We start from the raw sequence: 13,660 nt of genomic DNA on the forward strand, positions 1-13,660 counted from the left end.
ACGATCTTTGCCTTTCATTCTCCCTCGATCATTGGAAGGCAGAGTTGAGACTGAAATTGTCGCTGATTTTTGACGTGCAATACACTTAAAAATCAAGGCTAGATTCCGCCGTGTGAACAAGCCCTAACATTGCAAGCGTTCTATCAATAATAACTTACGAAAAAATCCAACATCATGTCATACTATCAGGTCAATGGGGTCTGACACCAAGCAACCTCCCCAATAATGTGTATAGCAGCAGCAGAGGCACCCATGTGAGTGCTACCTTCGCGTCAAAGGCCAGTTCAAAAGTCAACATGGCCTTTTGGCAGTTCAGTCCCATTCAACTGAATTGGGACTGAACGGCAGTACCGAGCACAGCCACTATACAATCTACGGCGCTGTGATTGGTTGGTAGGTAGAGAAGAGGCTGCGGTCTCTTCTGACAGCTCATGGCCTCCAATAGTGGATTTTGATGATCTATCCCAGGGGTAGGGAACCTTTGGCTCTCCAGCTGCTGTGAAACTACAACTCCCAGCATGCTCCATTCACTTCCATGGGAGTTCCCAGAACAGCAGAGCAAGTATGCATGCTGGGAGTTGTAGTTTTGCAACAGCTGGAGAGCCGTACGTTCCCTACCCCTGATCTATCCTATGGGCAGGTTGTCCATATCATAATCCAGAATAGAAACCGTCTAATAATTTTGTATTTTTAGTGCCCCCCCTTGAAGGTTTTGTGATGAATCGGCTACAAGGAGACTACTTTGAAACGCTGCTGTACAAGATATTTGTTTCTATAGATGAGCACACCAATGTGGCCGAGGTAAGTTGGGAAATCACTGGAAGTATAAAATCATTATGACTCTGCCCTATTAGACGATCTCCTATACTTCTAGGGACGGGACTCACAGTGAGACCCCCTCTCTATAAGCCGGAGCAGAGAACCACAAAGACCACACGTTACCGCCATTTAGTCTCCATATCATGGCTGCTATCACATCCCGACTGCCACTATAGTGATCTCAACCTAAATAACCCCCTATTTCTGTAATATGGACCAATCCGCATTACAGCCATCTGAATGACCTGGGCTGCTTCTCTTTTAGGTTAGGTTCACATTTCTGTCTTCGTTGCAACGTCTGCCTGAAATTGGAGGATAAAAAAGTCCCGCATACGCGTTTTTTTTTCATCCTCCACTTTCACTTTACAAACAACCAAAACTCAACTGACCCTTCTTGGGGTCTATCAGGCTCCGTATGTAACCACTATTATACCGCTCTGCCTGTTTGTTGTTCTCGGCGTCCCGGGGACCAGTACAATAGACAGCTGACGCCAGTGTAACCGTACCTTACATGGGATCATTTACATGGCCACATGTAATACCACATTTCACCTGTAGGAGCTATTGCAGGGAAAATGAACAATTGTGGTACCTGGTTTTGCTGAGTTATGGGGGATTCTTGTCTTCAGTATAATGGGATTGTCTGTAGACTAGAGATGAGCGAACACTGTTCGGATCAGACAATCCGAACAGCACGCTCCCATAGAAATGAATGGAAGCACCTGGCACGTACACTTTGCCGGTGGCCGGTTGCTTAACCCCCCGTGTGCCGGCCGCTTCCATTCATTTCTATGGGAGCGTGGGCTGTTCCGAACAGTGTTTGCTCATCTCTACTGTAAACAACTCTTTTAAAGGGTTTTCCAGGCCAACAATGTTGATGGCTTGGATAGGACATCAAAATCAGATTAATGGGATTCAATACTCCGATTCTGTTCTCAGCAGCTCATACATAGAGATTGGACCCAGAAGGAGGGAGCGCTGATCAGCTCCTATTCCCTTGAATGGGACCTACTGTCACTACATATATAACAGCGCTGTTTGCTTCCGGCTCCACACCTAATCGATGGGGGCGTGGGTGTTGGACCCCCCCCCCCCCCCCAATTCTAATACTGATGGCCTGCTTTTGGGATAGGACATGAGTATTCTCAGCCTGGGAAACCCCTTTAGATATGTCCTATTGTTATTTCTCCTTTTTAGGAGTCTTCTCCCCCTTAATGCCATTACAGTATGTTGGGGAACGGTTGTCTATAGCGCCCCCTTAAGGTACACTCCTTTTTAGTGTATGATATGTGGTCAGGGAGCCATACATGACGTGTTACAAGATCACCTTCAGTATATGGCTATTGATGGCCTCCTCACCACATTACACAGGTCGGAGACAACCCTCTGAGGGCCGTCGCTGGAGGCTGCACATGTTAGGAGCTCTTTCTAACCCATCGCTTGTCTTTTTTTCTCTTTTCAGCTCGCTAATGTCTTGGAGATCGACTTGTCTTTAGTAAAGGTATGGGAAGCATTGCCTGTAACTGAAGGGGGTTTCCTAGGACTACCTAATATCAGATTGTATTGGTGCCATGGCTAGTGGCTGTATCTGATACATTAGCCCAGGATGGGACTGAGCTGCACTTGTATGTTTACTGAAGACGTGGATACTAGTAAGGCATTGGTTTGGTGCTGGCTACACTGCTGTGGGGTATATAAGTATATCTATAGCCATTGCCACCACGCAGGTGCAGAAAACAGGAGGGATTGCTGAATGCAACTATTGGCCACCAGTGAGAACTTCATCGGGAACAGGGTTAGGTAAGTAACAGCTGTAGTACCAGACAAAGCCACTGCCAGAAGTATGGCGCTGTTCCTGCTAGACATTGGCACTCACTGGAGCACTACAACTCCCAGCCAATCAGTGCTGGTGCTGACAAATGTACATCCACCAATCTGATATTAGTCTGTAGTCCTAGAAAACCCCTTTAAGAGCAAAAATTATTATATGTATGTGTTGTCCTAATACGCCTGATGTTTATTGGTTAAACCACTAGGTTGTGCTCCAGAGCTGCTCTTCATACTGCAGCAGAAGTTGTGGCAACCATGTTATTACTATGGAGCTGAGTGTTCTGCTCACCGGAGCCATGTATTCTTATTGTCTATATACCTGGCCATCTATTGTTATTGTCTATATACCTGGCCATGTATTCTTATTGTCTATATACCTGGCCATGTATTCTTATTGTCTATATACCTGGCCATCTATTGTTATTTTCTATATACCTGGCCATGTATTCTTATTGTCTATATACCTGGCTATGTATTCTTATTGTCTATATACCTGGCTATGTATTCTTATTGTCTATATACCTGGCTATGTATTCTTATTGTCTATATACCTGGCTATGTATTCTTATTGTCTATATACCTGAGCCATGTATTCTTATTGTTTATATACCGAGCCATGTATTCTTATTGTCTATATACCTGGTCTATGTATTCTTATTGTCTATATACCTGGTCTATGTATTCTTATTGTCTATATACCTGGTCTATGTATTCTTATTGTCTATATACCTGAGCCATGTATTCTTATTGTCTATATACCTGGCTATGTATTCTTATTGTCTATATACCTGGTCTATGTATTCTTATTGTCTATATACCTGGTCTATGTATTCTTATTGTCTATATACCTGAGCCATGTATTCTTATTGTTTATATACCGAGCCATGTATTCTTATTGTCTATATACCTGGTCTATGTATTCTTATTGTCTATATACCTGGTCTATGTATTCTTATTGTCTATATACCTGGTCTATGTATTCTTATTGTCTATATACCTGAGCCATGTATTCTTATTGTCTATATACCTGGCTATGTATTCTTATTGTCTATATACCTGAGCCATGTATTCTTATTGTCTATATACCTGGTCTATGTATTCTTATTGTCTATATACCTGAGCCATGTATTCTTATTGTCTATATACCTGAGCCATGTATTCTTATTGTCTATATATCTGGCCATGTATTCTTATTGTCTATATACCTGGCTATGTATTCTTATTGTCTATATACCTGGTCTATGTATTCTTATTGTCTGTATACCTGAGCCATGTATTCTTATTGTCTATATACCTGGCCATGTATTCTTATTGTCTATATACCTGGCTATGTATTCTTATTGTCTATATACCTGGCTATGTATTCTTATTGTCTATATACCTGGCTATGTATTCTTATTGTCTATATACCTGGTCTATGTATTCTTATTGTCTGTATACCTGAGCCATGTATTCTTATTGTCTATATATCTGGCCATGTATTCTTATTGTCTATATACCTGGCTATGTATTCTTATTGTCTATATACCTGGCTATGTATTCTTATTGTCTATATACCTGGCTATGTATTCTTATTGTCTATATACCTGGTCTATGTATTCTTATTGTCTATATACCTGGTCTATGTATTCTTATTGTCTATATACCTGAGCCATGTATTCTTATTGTCTATATATCTGGCCATGTATTCTTATTGTCTATATACCTGAGCCATGTATTCTTATTGTCTATATATCTGGCCATGTATTCTTATTGTCTATATACCTGAGCCATGTATTCTTATTGTCTATATACCTGGCTATGTATTCTTATTGTCTATATACCTGAGCCATGTATTCTTATTGTCTATATACCTGAGCCATGTATTCTTATTGTCTATATATCTGGTCTATGTATTCTTATTGTCTATATACCTGAGCCATGTATTCTTATTGTCTATATACCTGGTCTATGTATTCTTATTGTCTATATACCTGAGCCATGTATTCTTATTGTCTATATACCTGAGCCATGTATTCTTATTGTCTATATACCTGGTCTATGTATTCTTATTGTCTATATACCTGAGCCATGTATTCTTATTGTCTATATACCTGAGCCATGTATTCTTATTGTCTATATACCTGCGCCATGTATTCTTATTGTCTATATATCTGGTCTATGTATTCTTATTGTCTATATACCTGAGCCATGTATTCTTATTGTCTATATACCTGCGCCATGTATTCTTATTGTCTATATACCTGGCCATGTATTCTTATTGTCTATATACCTGGCTATGTATTCTTATTGTCTATATACCTGAGCCATGTATTCTTATTGTCTATATACCTGAGCCATGTATTCTTATTGTCTATATACCTGGCCATGTATTCTTATTGTCTATATACCTGCGCCATGTATTCTTATTGTCTATATACCTGGTCTATGTTATTCTTATTGTCTATATACCTGAGCCATGTATTCTTATTGTCTATATATCTGGTCTATGTATTCTTATTGCTTGTACCGCCTGATAGAGAATGGCACTGCGACCTGACCTGTCATTTTCTTCATTTTTTTTTTTCGTTTCCAGAATGCGGTGTCCATGTATTGCCGCTTGGGGTTCGCCATTAAAAAGGGACAAGTGATCAATCCTGAGCAGTTGCACCCGTCCTGGAGGAACGTCCCATCTGTGAACAGACTGAAGTAAGATTTCCCATTACATTCATGCTGTATGCCATGATCACAAATGATAGAGGACCTTTCACATCCTCTGGCACCCGCAGTGTTATATAGAAAACTGATTGAGCTTTGCCAGTATTCACATGGGTGCTGTTGGTTTCGGCACTGATATCCTTCCACTGTCAGAAGGGCGAGTCAGATCAGCAAGCAGCAAAGCCCCTCTGACAGTGAAGGGATATTTGTGCTGAAACCAACTGCACGGACCTCTCTGCACTCGGGTGTGTATTGTCAAACGTCACGGTGTGCTGAATTCAGCTTTCTAGCGGAGTATAATACCACCAGTGCCAGAGGACGTGAAAGGTCCTCTTTCTATTTGGTATAGTTATAGGGTTGCAGGATAAAACATATGTGGTATCTGAGATTCACATCCCTAGGTGGAGCTTTAAAAACTATTACTGAGTATAATGGAAGCTGTATACATCCCTATGTAATGAGCTCCCCCTAGTGGTGGAGATTGGAGGCCTAGAAAGGATATTGAAGGACCATTGAATGTTAAGGTCCTAAGTTGGGGCTATAACAAAGGCCATGTAAGAGTATTCTGTGCAGTGAAGGTAACCCTGACATGTGGACGCTCTGATGTGCAGGACTACGCTGGATCCGCAGAAAATGCTTCTTTCCTGGGAGAGCACAGAAAATAAGAGTCCTGTACAGGATCTGGTGTCTTCGGCTACAGACACCGACACTAACAGCCAGGAAGACGCAGGTAATACCGCCATATAAGTGAGAGAGATCAACAAGTAAGTGTGCTGTCATAGAGACGTATCAACGCATTGCATCAGTGGGACCCCCACAGGTGGAGAGTAGGAATTGCAGCCTTCCACCAACCTCTAATGTTGCAGTATATAAATGAGCCTAGATTGTATCATGTATATTGATAGTTGTGCCGCCTCCAGATATTTTATCTATCGATTCTTCACCATTTCCAAAGTCTCCATCATTCTAGTATGCGTTATCACTTATTGTGAACTGGCCGTATACTGTACTAGGTTGCAATTATTTTGATATACGAATGTCTATCTGATACTTATGATGTATTTTTTGTTCTTCCCTTTAATAGCAGAGACATCCAGTGTGAGCAGCCTGAACCTCACCAGTGGTCACACCAAGCGGATCGCCTTCTTGTTTGATTCCACGCTTACGGCTTTCCTCATGATGGGGAATTTGTCGCCGGTAAGACCGTCTAAGGCGTATTTATTATGGGGGTTATGAAGACTAGCATGAGGAACTCCCATATTCATAAGTCACCCACTTTGTGATTGGAGACTGGGTATGGAAACTGGATCTCCTCTCTCTAGTGCCACTTATTGCATCGCTACTCTGTAGTCTAAAGCCCATCCCATAAATTTGGGTATAAAGTGAACCAGAGCCTTATCCATAAGGTAAGGGAAGCTGTTGTAGGGTTCTTGGCCAGTACAGAGCAGGGTATTGGTTGGCTCGGCGAGGGCTTTACAACTACATTTAGGAAAGGCGTACTGACTGGGGCTGTGATCACGTGAAGGTCTAAGCTGAGCATGTCTAGTATTTGCAAATGTCAAGCCAGGCCTCTAACCTCCCCCAGTCCTGCTCATTCCCCTTTTCACCCAACCTAGTCTTTTTGCGACCCTCTACAGTAAGGGTAAGTAATGCGGGTTTTTTGGACTGGAGGCGGAGGAAGGTTCAGGTTCCGGTCCAAAATACGGGTAGTTGTGACTGGGTGTCGGTGCAATGAATGGGCCTAATCGGGAGGGAGAGTCTTCAGGTGAATATCGCGAAACGAATCCGCCTGAAAGAATGAGCATCTCGCTTCGGCTCCAGGAAAAAAGACCTCATGACGTTGATTTCAATGGGAGCCGTCTTTGGTCAGGATTTTGAGGCGGGTACGGCCTCAAAATCCTGACCATCAAACCCAGTGTGAACTTCCCCTAATAGCGCCCACCTTTTGTGTCGCGTGCAGTGATGAAGCCTCCTTAGTGCCCCTCCCATACAGTGTAATTGCCCCATAATATGATGCCACATTTGTGCCCCCCCACAGTATAATGGTCCTCTTTGTGTTCCCACATGGTATGATGTCAGTAAAGTGTCTCCATAACGCCCCCACTGGTGGTGTAAAGGGACCTCTCTCCTGACTAATGACTCGGCGTTCATAAGAAATCCTGATCTCCCTTCCGCTACCCCTGATGTATTACAGTCATGCCCTTGCTTCATACACACAAGTAGCCATGATCAGACCAGTCCAGTGTGGCAGGGTCTGGACATTGGGCAACCGCAGGGTGGGTTCTGACCACTGTCCCCCAGGTGAGTACACCAGCTCTAAGGGGTCACATTGAAATCAGATGTAAATAATAGAAGCAGTGGGTCGCCACAATGGTCATCCTTGGCATCTATTATCCCATTTATCGAACTAAATGCCCAATGTAAAAAAACCTGGAACATTCCTATCACTATATCGGCCTCTTTACTGTGATGGTAATGAGAGGTGACATATCCTGGGGCCGTATTATAGTCTGTATATACACAGTCTCCAGATGTCGCCTGTTCCTTCTTGCCGTTACTTGCATAGCTTCATGTACTACAAGATTTTGGGCCGTCTGAAATTCGTCCTGTCCTGTATGAATGTCTGCTCTGTGGCGTCCTCTTCACCGTCGCTTTCCTTTCATGTGTTACAGAACCTGAAGAGCCACGCGGTGACCATGTTTGAAGTTGGCAAGTTGTCAGATGAGACTCTGGACAGTTTCCTAGTTGAACTAGAAAAGGTGACTAATCTGAGCGGTCCTGGGTGCGGTATTCTGTATTGTTGGCAGAATCTTCATCCATACAGATCAGTCTTGTGATATTGTGTCTGGGTTACTGCCAAATGAAAGAAAGTATTATAAAGGGCGTGTATACTCTGCAACTGATTCTTCATTGCTCCAGCACATACAGAATATAAAAAAATCAATCTGCTTCTATTTCTACAGTAAAATGCTCTGCTTTTAAAGGGATCCTATCATTGGAATCCCTTTTTTTCTGACTAACACATAGGAATAGCCTTAAGAAAGACTATTCTTCTCCTACCTTTAGATGTCTTCTTTGCGCCGCGGGTCGGTAGAAATCACGGTTTTCTTTGGTATGCAATTGAGTTCTCTCGCAGCACTGGAGGCGTCCCCAATTCAGCGAGAGAAATCTCCAGCACCGCCTCCATCTTCTTCTTCTCCTTGTATCTTCTTCCATCCTGGGTTTCAATCTTCTAGGCCTCAGGCCACAAGAAAATGGCCGCATACGCAGTAAGCTGGTGTAAGCGGCCATTTTCTTGTGGCCCGGGCATGCCCGTCTCTACCCGAGGCCTAGACTACACATAGCATTTGCTTGTAGTCTGTGACTATGGTGACAAATAATTCTGCACAGGAGCTTTATACACAAGACAGCAGAATATCTTTAAGTAAAACTATTGGCAAAGTTGTTTTTTCCTTTTAGATGCAGAGGTGTAGCCTATCTTTTACCTGATCAGGTCATGGTCTGTCCCTTGCAGGTACAAAGCACAGGAGAAGGCGAGGCTCAGAGGTACTTTGATCATGCCCTTACTTTGAGGAATACCATCCTCTTCCTGCGCCACAACAAGGAACTTATTGCACCTCCTGAGCAATCCAATTCAGGTATGACACGGGGCCACGCCATATACTTCTGTATAATCTGCTCCATCAGAAATGTCAAACTATGGGATCCTTACTGTATAGGCAAAGACATGTAGACCCCTAGTGTGTGTGTCAGTGACCCTGCCACGGATACAATTGAGGTCACCAGGATTCCGGTCCTTATCCTGGTAGCATTGGGCACGGTACTTGATTTAGGGGCCCCCAATCTAGTGACAGGTTCCTTTCAAGGTTGTCCTAAGGCTTGTAAATGTTGATGAAGTCTATACGAGCTACAGCTGTTGTGTACGTGCAGGATTACCGCTGGATCTGCTGCGATGTGAAAGTCTCCTAGGCCTGGATCCGGCCACCTGCAGCCGAGTGTTAAACAAAAACTACTCCCTCCTGGTGTCTATGGCGCCCCTGACCAATGAGATCCGGCCCATCAGCAGCTGCACACCCCAGGTAGGTTTTGTGTACCCGTCATCTCTGGTGACTACGAAGGGGTTCTGTGGGAGTAAAGAAATGGTAAAAAGGAGGGGAAAAAATACATTACACATGAGCACTGCAGACAACCACTGTACAACATGTGATGGACTACAGAGGTCATGTGACTGATTTACGTGATGTCATCGGTGCGACCAATTGAATGTCGGCACTTTTTTAGCAGTCTTTCATGGTATTGGGTAGTCGGGGCTTTCATAGAAGAAGCTTGTGGTCACGGTAATAAGGCCTCTGTTTTTTTGCAGCACATTGGCCCGGCCATCCCTGAGGTCAGCTCCATATGGTTTAAACTCTACGTGTACCATGTTTCTGGGTACGGGCCGCCATCCTTGCTGCTGTCTAAGGGAACCAGACTCCGCAAGCTACCGGATGTTTTCCTGGTAAGCATCATGAATGTGACCCCTCAGCAGGGGCGGAAATGGTGAAAGCTTTGACCCCCGTCCCTCACATTTCTTCTGAGACATTGACTCCCACTACTGATCCTACGACTACTATTGTGCTTTTTTCCTTTCTAATTCCTGTCATGTGATCGGTCTGAACAGATGTATTTTGTAGGCCTATGACCGCTTATTGATCACATCTTGGGGACATGATCCCGGCGTGGTCCCTACATCTAACGTCCTGGTGATGCTGAATGACGCGCTGACTCACTCCGCTGTTCTTATTCAGGTAGGTCTGCTGGGTGTCGGCCCTTCATTGATCAATTTTTGGGCATGTGCTTTACATGGCAGCCAATCAGAGGAAAGAGAGAGCGGTGACCTGAGCCAATGACGAGACAGGAGGCGTGTCTGAAACTACCTGACACTCCCTGTAGACACTGCAGCTAAACCGTCGTCACCGATTACCGCTCAGACCTAATAAAGCTAAAAATCAGCCAAATAAATAGCAGGCACTCGTCCTCTGCCCGTACTGACCTGCGTGTCCTGTGAGGTTGCGGCCGGACTGTTGCTTTAAGTAAGTTTTGTGTTTCTTGGCATTGTCGCCCCCTTCTCTCCATGACATGCCGTAAGAAGTTCCCTGGTCTCCTGCAGTTTCCACTAGATGACACTTAGCTGACTGCCTGCTGTGTTATTCACCTGAAAATCCACAACAAGTCGGCCACATGGGCATTTATTTTTGCCTGCCCCCTAGAGGTTGCTAATTGTATGTTACTGTTCTTTCCTGCTCAGGGTCACGGCATGCATGGGATGGGAGAGACGGCTCACGTTCCTTTCCCCTTTGACGAATCAGAACTACAAGGAGGTAATAAAATTTATAGGGGGAAGGTAACGGGGCATTATACTATGTGGGGGGTATAAGGGGCCACTGTATGGGCATAACAGGGCTGTGGTACTCTATGGGAGTATAAAGAGGCTATACTACTGCTTGGGGGCCTAAGGGGCTGTTATACAGATGGATGTGGGGCCATTTATACTGTGTGGAGTAGAATTAGGGGGCCATTACACGGGATAAGGGGATGTTATAATATGAGGGGGCCATTACACAGTATAAGGGGATGTTATAATATGAGGGGGCCATTACACAGTATAAGGGGATGTTATAGTATGGGGGGGGCATTATACTGTGTCCATCCATGTCCTGCAGTGCAGAATGTCTTGTGTTGAGGGTTTTTCAGCGTGTCAATTATTTCTGTGGGTTCAGCTTCCCTGAAATCTCGGTAGGCCCGTCTTGCGTGTCCCTAGCCTGTAGAAGTATTGCAGACGACTCCTTAGTGGTCATTACAACATCTGTAAATGCCTTAACCCTGTCTCTGCCGTCTCCCCAGACTTCTCCAGCCACAACATGGGTGTCCACAAAGCTTTACAAGTCTTACGGGAGAAGATGGATCTGGAGCACTTCTGTGGCTACATCACAATGCTGAACCCCAGCAGCCACCATGTCAGTCACAGGAGACTGAGCGACGCCTCTGATGGGAAAGGTACGGGGCGTATTGGGTGACTCCATGTTGTACTCGTATTGGTATATAGAAGGGTTTTAATGTTGTTTAATCATTGTATAAGGCATTACGTGGGTGATCTCCATGTGCCGTCCGTGCCTCCGCGGTCCCATTCAGTGAGCCTCGGCCGCAAAACAGAATGAATGGTTGTGCATGTTATATACGCGTCCTCTAAGCGCACACAGTGCATTGCTGTCTGGTTACAGGAAACTAGATTTAAAGGGATTTTCCTGCTGATATCACAGGATAGAGTTAGGTGTCTAATCGATAAAGGTTCAATTAATGGATAAGGGTAAGTGTTGTTCATGGGAAACCCCTTTAAGTGATGGTGATAGGATTGCATTGATATTCATTTCCTCTGTGTCCCATAATCCTTCTTTCACCTTGCCGAGGTTGTGATATAAACGCTGAGTATTCACGTACCGTTCTTTGCTCCTTACAGATGAGTCCTGTCTCGCGTTGGGTTCTGAAGTCAATGGCAGCACCGAGTCCTTTGAGCTCGTGGTGGAAGAATTTGCAGTGGAACCGGGACAGAAAGCAAGTGAAGGTACCGTCCTCCTCCATGTTGTCTCATCCAGTCTGATACTGAGGACTCGCCTTACCTAAATTGCCATTGTCTGTGGCTGCAGATGCACGGACATTTTTGTCCCCATTTAAAGGGATTTCCCAGCCCCCAGTTGGCTTTTCATACTATACACAGGAAAGGTCATTGGTATTTGGTTGGTTGTGGTCTGACAGCCCATCCAGCTGATCCTGCACAAAGTAAGGGGGTGTAAACTTCGACTAGATGGTGCCGCAGACACTGTGATACCTGGTGCATTGTAGGAGAGCCTAATCTACATCCACACGATCTAAAAATCAGACCGGATTAGTAAATCTGCCCCTATGTCCTGCACACAGGGTTTTCCTTATTTTAGGTAATTGCTCAGAAATCATCCTCAGCCCTAGAAATGTATATTCTGATTTGCTTATGGTCCCCTGGAGGAGATGCCATAGTATAGGGAGAATGCATTCATCTCTCGTCCTGTCCGTGTGTTACAGCTCCCGCAGTAGAGAAGGACTGGGTGCCCCTGGAACTTTGCTATGGAATCCCGCTGTTCAGCTCGGAACTCAACCAGACTGTATGCCGAAAGATAGCGGCCCACGGGCTATGTGGGAAAGAGAGGTGACTACCTGCAGAGATGCTTTACTAGCCTGTGACATTGTTTACCCTGCTGTATAATGTTGGGTTTATGTGTCTATGTGTGATTATGTGTGTGTGTATATATATCCGAGGCCTTGCAGCTCTGGAGTCCTGGGTTCGAATCCCGCCAAAGACAACATCTGCAAGGAGTTTGTATGTTCTCCCTGTGTTTGCGTGGATTTCCTCCCATTCTACAAAGACGTACTGATAGGAAAAAAAATGTACATTGTGATCCCTATATATCTCCCTATATGGGGCTCACAATCTACATAAAAAATGTTTTAAATTTTTTTTATATCTCAGGACAGATCTTTATTCAGATCACTCACTAGAACCTATATAGGATCTGTGAACTGTCCTGACATGTCTGCTATAGCACATGCTTGTATTCCTCCATGAAATAAATCCTGAGCATTTTTAGGACTCTACATTCTGCCGTTCCTCTATTATTCCTTCTGGAAATGTTTCAATAAATTGACAGACGGGTGTTGACTATTTCCTTGGATCACGGGGCAATAGGAATACCTTGTCCGTTCCTCTATTATTCCTCCTGGAAAGGTATGAACAGCGCAATGAAGTCAACAGTGTTACAGAATTGGTATGTAAGGGGAATACAAGTATTTGCTGAAATACACGTCAGGAGAGGTGACGGGTCCTCACTGAAATCTGGATCTGTCTGGCTTGATTGACTTCTATGGATGGGTCCTAGTGTATAGGTAATAGATACTGACGTGTGAATGAGGCCTCTGAAGGAAATGCCTATTAACCTGTCATGGTGTCTCCTCTCTCCTCCTGAAGCCTTCAGCATCTCCTTCACTCCAGCCGGAAGCTTTCCCTCCAGGTTCTCAGCTTTGTTCAGTCATTCCAGGTAATATTTGTGTATTATCTATAATATAGACTGCCGGGTAAACAAACATATCTAACCTGTGATTATTGGGGTTCCAGTGCCAAGACCCGCGATTCCTCCTGCGCTGAGGCTGTATCCTTCCATATACCTTAGCTAGGACACCAGTTGGGGTCAGAGCTCCTATACTACAGTATTAGTGCAGTAACGTCAGTGTAACTCCTGTACAAGGC

At 44.3% G+C, this 13,660-nt stretch overlaps 1 protein-coding gene across 1 annotated transcript in view; it reads left to right on the forward strand.

Annotated features, from left to right (window-relative positions):
• Positions 1 to 13,660, forward strand: part of FAM91A1 (family with sequence similarity 91 member A1) — a 29,747-nt gene that overhangs the window by 14,286 nt on the left and 1,801 nt on the right. The window contains exons 9-23 of the mRNA XM_075270125.1: positions 695 to 801; positions 2,282 to 2,320; positions 5,225 to 5,337; positions 5,958 to 6,076; positions 6,431 to 6,543; positions 8,019 to 8,105; positions 8,861 to 8,984; positions 9,277 to 9,425; positions 9,710 to 9,844; positions 10,020 to 10,133; positions 10,634 to 10,706; positions 11,230 to 11,382; positions 11,843 to 11,947; positions 12,442 to 12,565; positions 13,382 to 13,451. Of these exons, the coding sequence (XP_075126226.1) occupies positions 695 to 801; positions 2,282 to 2,320; positions 5,225 to 5,337; positions 5,958 to 6,076; positions 6,431 to 6,543; positions 8,019 to 8,105; positions 8,861 to 8,984; positions 9,277 to 9,425; positions 9,710 to 9,844; positions 10,020 to 10,133; positions 10,634 to 10,706; positions 11,230 to 11,382; positions 11,843 to 11,947; positions 12,442 to 12,565; positions 13,382 to 13,451 (1,625 nt within the window). The remainder of the gene's footprint in view (positions 1 to 694; positions 802 to 2,281; positions 2,321 to 5,224; positions 5,338 to 5,957; positions 6,077 to 6,430; positions 6,544 to 8,018; positions 8,106 to 8,860; positions 8,985 to 9,276; positions 9,426 to 9,709; positions 9,845 to 10,019; positions 10,134 to 10,633; positions 10,707 to 11,229; positions 11,383 to 11,842; positions 11,948 to 12,441; positions 12,566 to 13,381; positions 13,452 to 13,660) is intronic.

The sequence above is a fragment of the Leptodactylus fuscus genome, chromosome 4, assembly GCF_031893055.1.
Source record: "Leptodactylus fuscus isolate aLepFus1 chromosome 4, aLepFus1.hap2, whole genome shotgun sequence".
NCBI lineage: Eukaryota > Metazoa > Chordata > Amphibia > Anura > Leptodactylidae > Leptodactylus > Leptodactylus fuscus.